Source organism: Bactrocera latifrons, unplaced genomic scaffold, assembly GCF_001853355.1.
Source record: "Bactrocera latifrons isolate USDA-ARS-PBARC rearing strain unplaced genomic scaffold, ASM185335v1 scaffold_44, whole genome shotgun sequence".
Classification (NCBI taxonomy): domain Eukaryota; kingdom Metazoa; phylum Arthropoda; class Insecta; order Diptera; family Tephritidae; genus Bactrocera; species Bactrocera latifrons.
The window spans coordinates 639781-650399 of record NW_017537090.1 but is presented as its reverse complement, the minus strand read 5'-3'; the positions used below and the strand labels follow the sequence as shown (position 1 = coordinate 650399).

The 10619-nt window shown below is 36.0% G+C and overlaps 1 protein-coding gene across 7 annotated transcripts in view; it reads left to right on the top strand.

The window, feature by feature from the left end:
• LOC108972927 (sterile alpha and TIR motif-containing protein 1) overlaps positions 1-10619 on the top strand; it is a 123027-nt gene that overhangs the window by 9739 nt on the left and 102669 nt on the right. For 3 of the 7 annotated variants that reach the window (XR_001993684.1, XM_018939825.1, XM_018939827.1), the window contains exon 1: positions 1141-1331. The exons of 2 other annotated variants lie outside the window; for them this stretch is intronic. Coding sequence is in view for 4 of the 5 variants with exons in the window: in XM_018939825.1 (XP_018795370.1) it covers positions 1326-1331 (6 nt within the window). In the remaining variant the exon portion in view is untranslated. Of the gene's footprint in view, positions 1-1140; positions 1332-10619 lie in introns of those variants that run through there. 2 more of the 7 variants (XM_018939826.1, XM_018939832.1) reach the window with 2 other exon arrangements.

Sequence of the window (10619 nt, the reverse complement as noted above, 5' to 3'; positions counted from 1 at the left end):
AAAATTTTTAAAACTTTATGAAAAGTATAATTCATTAACGAAATAGAAATAGAATTAAATGAAAAATATAACATCTAAAAAAATAAATTAGTTTTGAAAAAAAAAACAAATTCGTAAACGCACACTTTTTAAGAAAAAAAATCAAGAATTTACACCAACGTTCTCCCCGCAAGGACGCTTGGTGGGTAAAACACTTCGGCATGGGCAATCGTGTGAGCAGTTTGTGGTGTAAAAACTCTTCATTGCAAATCGGTGACAGTAACGGTACCAGCAAAGCGTCTAATAGTGCCAGTAAAAGCAATAAAAACGAACACAGCGAGCAAAGTCACAGCCGAAGTCCGAGTGGATTTTTCAAGGGTTACGGTAATCGGCGCATGTCGTTAAACTGTGTTTCGCGCAAATCAAAGTCCGGTGGACAACAAGTGGAAAAAACAAAATCAGCATCTAAGGAGTGCGCAACAACAACAGTACCAATAACAACAATACCCGTGCACTCAGCGAAGTTAGCGACAACTTCGGCGGCAGCAACTTTAACCCACACTGATACAGTTACAAACGCAACAACAACTCCGGCAACAACAAACACCTCAGGAACCGCAACGGCAACACCAAAAACGCTAATTACAAAGCCAGAAATTGCATTATCACAAACGAATTCACGCGCAGCGACAACATTCACGCCATTAATAACAACACCAACAATCGAAACAACAAAGCTGCTGTCATCATCATCCGTCCGCGACGAGTCTGTTAGCTCAGCAATAATACGCGATATTATAGCTTCTAAAAGTGAACTAAGCAGGCCTCGTGCGATAAACATGAAAACAAATACATTACCGAGAGCAACAAAAACACCAGCGGCGGTGACAACGCCAAAGTCGGGCAGAGCAGCTTGTATGGAAAATGCGCCGAAAGTGACATCAATCTCGACGATAGAACAAGAATTTGCGAAACTAATTAAAGCGCACAACAATAGCAACGACAGCAATGACAAAAGCAGCGATAGCAACGAAGTGTGTAGCACAAACAATAGTAATAATAAAAGCAAAAACAAAGAAAACCAAAATAATGATAATTATATTACGAGTAACAGTAAACAATTGGGCTTATCAGCGGCTCTGGCAGACACCGACATGGTTGCAACAACGCGTAGTGCTTTGAAAACAACAACAGCAGCGCCAGCGTCTGAGAAGATTTTAAAATCGCCAGTGAAGGTGGTCATTACCGCAGCCGATTCGATCTCCGATGAGGACAGCACGCAAACAGTCGGTTATCAGCCGATCGCTGGTCTTCCAAACAGACCCATCAATCATGTGCAGCCATTTATGAAGGTAAGACGTAATATCAAATAAGGACAAGTTTTCAGTATTGATTTGAAAACATCATATTTTTGGTAAATATTTCGAGTTTAGTTATACTCAAAGATCCATATTCCATATGGATAACTGCTTGCTCTTATTGTTGAAAGTAGTATAAGTTATTTCTCCTTTATGCGAGTTGCTTGTTCGATTCGTCGCTATCTAAGGACTGGAAATGTTCTGGGTATAAATCTGTTCGAGTTGTTTTTAAGAGTACTTAGTAATATATGTGTAAAATAAGATGGTTGACTGATTTATGTATGCAAAATTGTTATTTACACATAACTTGTTTTCAAAAATATATCATGGAATAAAGAGATGTCTACTTAAGAGGTTGATTCTAATTGAGATCTCATAGCATAGAACACCGGTCCATTATGTTACCTAAAACTGCTGTATAACGGATAATAAAACCCTCAAAAAAAAAAAAAAGATAAAGCCCTTTGAGAATTCCAATTTGTTGAGACATATAATGTGAGCTTCTTCTATATTTCCTTGTTCGCCGTAGGTACTATCGCCGAAATGTTTCAACATCTGTTTCGCAAGGGCTGGACAATGCAATTTACTTGGTAGTTTTCTGCCCACCGTTTTCCATACAACTTTAACCAACAACCGACCGACAAGATTTTTAGCTTTACCGCACAAATTCATTAGAACAATGTCAAGTAAGAACAATCTCCAGTAAGAACCCTAAGGGCACGCGAGGTTCACTGGTCTAGTGATAAAACGAAAGATACAAATGGAGATCCAACTCGGACTCATTCCGCTATGAGCGTTACAAGGGTGCCACCTCTGGCTATTCAATAGTGGCTTTAGAGTTACCACCGTTTCCGCTACGCCTTGGCAACCAACCGTGAGGGCAGACACTATTTGACTAATTTGGAGCTAACAGTGTTCGCCACCTTAATAGAACTCACATCTGCCTGAAGAAAACTACACTGATTCGGTCGCCTAAAGCTACGACAAACAAGTAAGGAAGGGCTAAGTTCGAGTGTCACCGAACATTTTATACTCTCGCATCAAATACCGTATTTGTGTAAAGTTTTATTCCGCTATCATCATTGCTTCCTAATGTATATATTAAACAGAGAAGGCATCAGATGGAATTCAAAATAGCTATTTCACCCATATTTCGTACATGTCATCAGGGTGTTGAGAAACTATTACGTACCGAATTTCATTGAAATTGGTCCAGTAGTTCCTGATATATGGTGTTTGGTCCATAAGTGGGCGACGCTACGCCCATTTTCAATTTTTAAAGAAAGCCWGGGTGCAGCTTCTTTCTGATATTTCTTCCGTAAAATTTAGTGTTTCTGAAGTTTCTTGTTAGTCGGTTAACGCACTTTTAGTGATTTTCAACATAACCTTTGTATGGGAGGTGGGCGTGGTTATTACCGGATTTCTTCAATTTTTGAACTGTATATGGAAATGCCTGAATGAAACAACTCTGTAGAGACAGAGGTTGGCTGACATAGCTATAGTAGTTTCCGAGATATGTACAAAAAACTTAGTAGGGAGCGGGGCCACGCCCACTTTTCAAAAAAAATTACGTCCAAATATGACCCTCCCTAATGCGATCTTTTGTGCCAAATTTCACTTTAATATCTTTATTTATGGCTTAGTTATGACACTTTATAGGTTTTCGGTTTTCGCCATTTTGTGGTCGTGGCAGTGGTCCGATTTTGACCATCTTCGAACTTAACCTTCTTATGGAACCAGGAAATACGTGTACCAAGTTTCATCATTATATCTCAGCGTTTACTCAAGTTACAGCTTGCACGGACGGGCAGACGGACGGACGGACAGACAGACATCCGGATTTCAACCCTACTCGTCACCCTGATCACTTTGGTTTATATAACGCTATATCTGACTCTTTTAGTTTTAGGACTTACAAACAACCGTTATGTGAACAAAACTATAATACTCTCTTTAGCAACTTTGTTTCGAGAGTATAAAAACTCTCATCGTACTTCTGCAACGCAGTGTTGCAAGTATTCATGATTGCACTTGAAGGCGGAGAAAGCTTCAGCGTGACTTTGTTCGGACAGCATCATATACCCAGCTTCACAGAGACTTTGAACCCACTGCGCAGCAATGCATCTTCGCTAATGTCTGCGGGTGCTGTCTGCGAAATAGCATTAGGTGCTATAGTTGGTCCACATCGGAGACGCCGATATGAGCCTCTCTTTGGAGAATAAATATAGCTTCCAAGGTCTTGTGATGCCTTCATTTCTGTCCCATTAGTACCAGCTAATATATTTGTGTACGGCAATTTTTTTGTGAAGGTTGTTATATATACGGTGCAACAGAAGTTACCGTTTTTTCTCGTTTTTCACAATTTTGGCTGCGTTTATGTCGATAAAACTTAAGTACTATATTTCGTGAATTCCAAAAATGTCATTGAGTTTATTGAATAAATGTGCTCCTTTGAAAAATTCCAATGCATCGGTCATTCGCTTACTTTTAATTTATATATTAGAACACATGTAAATTATTTCATTCACGTTTACAAAACACGGCAAATACTTTGTACAGATTACGGTAAAATTCTGATAAATAAATTGCTTGGATAGAAATAAGCAATTTCTCTCGGCATGGCCAGTACCGCTGCATGCGTGAAAAATGCGTTGATGAGGAATTGTCCATTTTGATACCCTGAATGAAAGTTGATCCATTTCGATGTACTACTTTTTTAAAGAAAAAACACAGAAGCTTCAAATTTAATGGAGAATGTTTATTATTAATCGAAAGAACACTCTTTCGGCTTCAGTTAATTATGAAAAGAATTTTTGATGGCCAAAGATAGGGTAATTAATGTGATACACAACAGGATTGCATTTTTAATATTATAGCAAATGTTTGAAAAGTCAGCTGATTTTAAAGCTATACTCATCACTTCGGACGAACCGGTTTTGTAAATCATAGTTTCGACCATAATGTCGGAAATCGGGCTTGTACACCGAATTTATTGGTTCGGCCCCATTATCGGTTAATAAAAATGCTGTTTTCTTATATTTCATGCGATAACTCTTTGTCATTAAACCAGGAAATTTACTAATGACATTTCTAATAATAGTTCTAGTATTAACAAGTACATATGTATGTATGTAGTATGTAAAAGCAAACAGATGAGTCTATTTAGTATTGCGCAAGCATGAAAGCAATTATAAAATTTTTTTATACCCGTTTTTGGTCTATTGTTTCCTACTCTTCTACTTGAGCTTTTATTTTCTTAATTTTTCTTTTTTGTTTTTGTAATTTTGTTATATAAATTTCAAGTCGTCATATGTCCGATTAGTTGTTGTACTATATACCAGTAACAATGTATATAAATAGCTACATATTTAAGTAAAATTTCGGTTACATTTGTTCGGTTTCGCTTATGCAATAATTGTCATTCAACACCATCATGCTTGGTGCTTCATATTCAAGGTTGCACGAGTATTTTGGAGTAGTAATATAATTCTATCGCATGCCAATTATAATAATTGGGTATTTACATGTTTTTATTTACGTGTTTTTATTTACGTTTATGTGCATGTATCCGCTTGTAGTGTGACAGTTTTATATTTCCTAAAGTTTGAATTTCGATACAAAACTATTTGTATACATACGAGTATATAATATAAATGTATAATATAAAAATGAATATTAGTAATTTCGTTGAGAAGCTAGTATGGTTCATTTTACATGTAAACAAATATTTTTGATATATCTTATACATAACAGGGTGGTTCGTATTTATTTCTATACACATTTTGTTAATTTCTAACTTAAAATATGGGTATTTGTATGTCAATCATTAATTATTGCCCATTTGTTGGAACCGCTGACATCGTCACTGTATCATAAAGCCCATACACATCGAACGATATACATATGATTATTAAAAACAGAGTAATTAAATTTCCGTAGAAAAAGTTTAGATCGGATCGATATAGCATATGCTGTCTTACAAACTGAACGATAGGTGTCAAGTGGTTGTAGGACTGTTTGCGGTAGTTTTTGTATAGGGTATTATAACTTCGGTGCAACTGAAGTTGAAGTTTCTTTTTCTTTTAAACAAACGCGTGAAAGATTAGAGTTTAATATTTTTATTTCCTCAATTTTAGCAAAATTTGAGAAAATAAATACGCCAGATTTAAAAATAGGTGGTAATTTAATGTATTTGATGGTTAACACCCTTTTTATTGTTATTTTTAGATAAAAACGTGCCTTGCCTTATAATATAAAAATTATGATTGGGGATTTTTATATGGACACATTGTATCGTTTTACATAATCTATAAAAATGAAAAAAATAGTTATTGTTCACTAAAATAATTAAATGATATGATATGAATAATTGCTTAATCAACAAAAATAGCATTCGTATTCACACTTTTCTATTGCTTTTAGCTTTCTACATAAACAAACTCAACAGATCAGACAGAAAATTACGTGTAAATTGTATTTGCAAATATGAAAAAAATTAGAGCCTCTGAAAATACCAGTAAAGCAATTAGTTAATGTTCAAAGTTAACGGGGATATAGAATTCTTTGATAATCTTTAGAAAATATATTGAATTCGTTGGGTGGATCGATTAATTCCACAGGTTTATAAATACACAAATCTCTATATCCATAAATCCGACATAAAAATAGCTTCCTTTCGAGCGGTCGAAAGCGGACAAATACTTAGATTATAGATATCGATTAACTAATTTCAGTCTTTTCCAAGATGTGCCGCCGACCAAATTAAACCAGGCTTCAGAAGGTTTAATCATTCTTTTAACACAAACACCGTATATATAATATTTTTGAGATAATTAGCTTTCATCCATCATGCTCTGCCAGTGAGTGCACGCATAGTTTTTATAAGTTTTTGTGTTTTTCATTTATCAACTGGTAATCTATGGACACTCCTTTTATAAGAGCATACGCCTTATTATAACATTCTAATATTATCGGCTGCGCTATTCGCCGAAGAGTTTTTTAAGTTCACCTAACAACTGTTTGTAACACTTTAAACTAAACGAAATAGATATAAGATAATATCGGGTGCTCCAAGTAGAGATACTTTTTTCAAAAGCCTTTTTTTTTGACATATCACGAATGAGTTGTGTCAAGCTGTCATGTTATTTTTGTTCAGTATTGTATGGCATTTAATCATAGAAAGACTTACGCCTAAACAACTTTTACAAACCATTCTTACAAGAATGTGTTTCGTGCGTTTTGCCCAATTTATGGTACGTAATCGGCCCATTGAGCATACTATTCGCAACATCATCACCCATCTTCAAACTCAGTGTTCATTATTGGACAATATTTGACCAATGAATAAAATATAGCAACTGTATCTGGGAGTGTACCCGAAGACCGTAGAGATTCAGCGCCGTTTGCTGGATACAGAGATACAGAGAGCGTCTGCTTCTATTAATAATGTCGTAATGGCAAAAGTGGTTAAAATCGAATCAATACCCTTCTTATGACCCATATATCTAATATAAAAATTTCGAACTTATGGTTGGGTTTATATCGTATATGTTGGATATTTGAACAAAGCATTTGGAACTTATGTCCAAAAAAAAAAAACAAAGAAAACAATTCCAAAATTAATTTATTTTTTAAAAATTTCGGAGTTTTTATGACTTAAGTTAATTGCCACTAATGATTCCTCTTCCTCTTAACGTTTTTATACATATATATATTCTGCACTTGACTCTCGCGTCATGTGTATGACATTTATGATATATGAAATGATTTATCCAAAATAATTCTCACATCATGAACACTCACAATGAGCTTTTATTCATTCTATTTTCTTGGCCTGTCCATTTGAGAGCTTAAAAGAAAGCTCCTACTCACTTTTTAATGAATCATTCCTCAAAACACATCTTCAAAAACTCACATTCCACAAATCAAAAAATCACTGACACGCTTACCGGATGTAAGTATACACCTTCGTGCAGTATAAATTGTTATTGTTTTTTTCTGTACTGCCGGCCGCAGGGCAGTAATCAACGTGAGAGTGCGAGAATCGTGAGAAATTCGCCATGCGCGCAATTTGCACCGTCATAAACGCCCATGAAATTCCAAGAGTTTCTTTCTATACCTTGCTATATATGTATATGATGTATGTATATGAATATGTGTGAAAAATGCAGGCATATTTAGCGGTCGATGAGTGCGAGGTGCATAAGCTTGAGCGTTTGGCTTATTAAAACGGCACCGACCAGCAGCGCGTGCAGCCCCAGTGATTCATGTCCAAAGATTCTGCTTTTGAATTTCATTCCCTCGAATTGTTACGCCAGGCCTGAAGTAATTTCTCCAGCATCATTGTCAATTGACTTGATCAAGCGGCGTCGTATTAGAGTATGTGGTTGATAGGCTCGCGGTGTGAAGATGACGCGCGCTCGACCGCACGTTGCGCTTCATTCAAGCGCCACGCAGAGCTTTGCATTGTCGATGAGTCAGCGCAGGTTTTGGGCGAAAGCCATGGCAGACGGAAGATACGTTTTTAAATGTGTGCAACAATGTCGCGAAAGCTTCGTAAGCGAGCGAGTCATGCACAAGCCATTCCGCAAACCGACACATGGCTGGCGTGCGCTTGCGGTGGCAGGGAGGAAGCGTGACAAACGGACATACATATATTTGTGTGAATAAGTATGAATGAAAACCGCAAAACGGTTATGATGACCACTTCCAACGGAACATGTGTATGAGCACGGGCACGCGTGACGCGGCACGACCAGTTGTGCGGTGTAAGCGCGAGTTGACGGTGATTGTGCGAGCTCGACTGCTGAGCCGCTGAGCATTTTGTCAATTGCGCTAATTTTAAACACCTCTGTGGCATTTTTACGAATAAACATATACACAGCACATACATATAGCACACATATGTGTGGAAAGTCCAGTTTATACATTTTGTGGAAATTACTCGATGATTCATCGCAGAAATTCTATCAACAGCCTTGCTTGTGGGGTTTTATTACTATTTTTAAACAACAGTTACGTATTTTCTCTTATTATTTCGCTTATAAATGAAATTGAAGCTTAAAAAGGCAAAAAGGGAGTAGTTCTTCCTTTATGCTTCAAAAGTTAGGGCAATATAAAAAATACATACTCAGAACCTCAAAGCACTCTGAACATGTCGGACAATTTCGACTAATGTCGTGTTGGAATTTGTACAGTTCTAGCTGCTAAAGCACCCATGCCCCAGTAGTTTTAGAGTTATGAAGAAATCCAGGTCCCCATGTAATCTGCCGATCCAGAACACCGTCCTATGAGTGAAGCTTACCACCGCTGCTATCATATTGTTAAGCTTTTGACTCTTTCTTCTCTTTTGGCTCCTATAACACAATGTTTGAGAGTAAAACTTTAGTATAACTCCCAGCTACACACTCCCCTATGGTGAGAGAAATAATTTTCATCACTTTTCTAGTACTTACATATAAGAAAGGATTCTGTCTTTTGCTCAGCCAGTTCTACGTTTAATGAGGAGATCCATTGGCGCTCTGGATTTTCTTCAATTTTCGAATAAATCTTTCGCTGTGGGATGAGGTGAAGTCTTTTAAATGGCAATGTATACAAGGTGATAGCACAAAAATACAATGAAAATATTCAAATCAATACAATTATATTGAGAATAATATCGCAGATATAAAAGAAGCTGAAATGTTTTCAGAAATAGGGTTAGGATATAAGAATCTCATCGGAGCGGTCTGAAGAAATATTCTCAATTGAAGAGAAGAGAAAATAGTCCATGGGAACATTAAAAAGTCACTATGACCATGTGAATATTTGGAAACGATTATAATCTCATAAAAATCTTTCTATTGCCTGCAAAAAAAATTTTTTTGGGGTATATTTTCTAATCCTTAGAGGGATTATCGGGATACAAAAGAATTGTATAATAAAAGCTTAGAAATGTTGGTGCAATATTTTCTTTCTATTTCTGATACGAACTTGATAAGTTTCTACAAGTAGAAACACCTTTTATGCTATTGAACAGCTTTTGGAGCTTTTAAAAATCTTCTGAATGTCAGGACCGCGTGGGAGGATAAGTTTGATTTGCATTAAAGGATGGTTATGGGCGACTATATTTTTTCTTGTTTTTAATTATATCTAAGCCTTATTGAGAGATTGATGATGGGCAACGCAGCATATGAACTCTGTTTTGTAAAGATTTTGGGTTTTACCGGCTAAGCTTTTGAAACCCAGTATTTATATCGAATTTCATAGATAATCTCAAATAATAATACAAGTAATCGCTAACAAATTTCTCAGTTCAAGAGAGTGCATTACAAAAATAGAGTCAAAAAAGAAATACACACACAGTACATATTCCCAAATACATAACCACAAAAATCGGATTTGCAAAAACTGTCGACCTTCTTGGCCTACAGTCAAATCAATTCAACGGTTTTTTATGACGCAAACGGTGTCTGCGGTTCATGAGCGTCCAAAGCGGCCAACAACTTGCACACATTTGTTATTAATGCATATACATACATATGTATGTGTGTATGCATGTATGCACGACTATTTGCATCAATGAATATACTGACATCAATTAAATGGCAAAACACCTGTTAAAGTAAACAAAAACCAACCAAAAACCCACAACAACGAAAACTACGCATTTCATTGATCAACTAGTACAATTTTGTGTTGGCAGTAATAGCCACATTAACAATAATAACAACAACAGCGCACAAAAGTAAACAAACGGAATGAATCAACTCATAAATGTTATTGTCATAGTCTGTGGTGCGCTTGGGCGTTATCCGCCAAAGCAGATAAATACAAATACGCAGAGATTACTATGTTTATGTATAGGTATGTAAGTGTGTACATAACGCCATGGTTTTATTAATTACAATAATTAAATAGTAATCATAGTATATTGTTTACCTGCGCTTGCGTGGAAGTTCAAGGAGGCGCAATTGCGCAAAATCGCTCTGAAACGACCTTGCTCACTTCCTATATTTAGAAATCTAATTTAACATATATACATATGTATACAGAAACAATTATTTCATATGTGTAAATTATTTTTAAATACTTTTTTAAAAATTAGATGCCCAAGAAATTAACCTCCTTCCGCTCAACAGACCCTAGGGGCTCAACCGTGTACGTGCGGAATAATCGAAGTCAAGAAAGTCCATATTTTATGGTAAAATATAAAACTATTTGCATTAAAAATTTATAATAATTAGTAGTTATTTTTATAAATTTTTAAAATTCCTATTTATTCGTTGATTTTTTTTTTTGCAT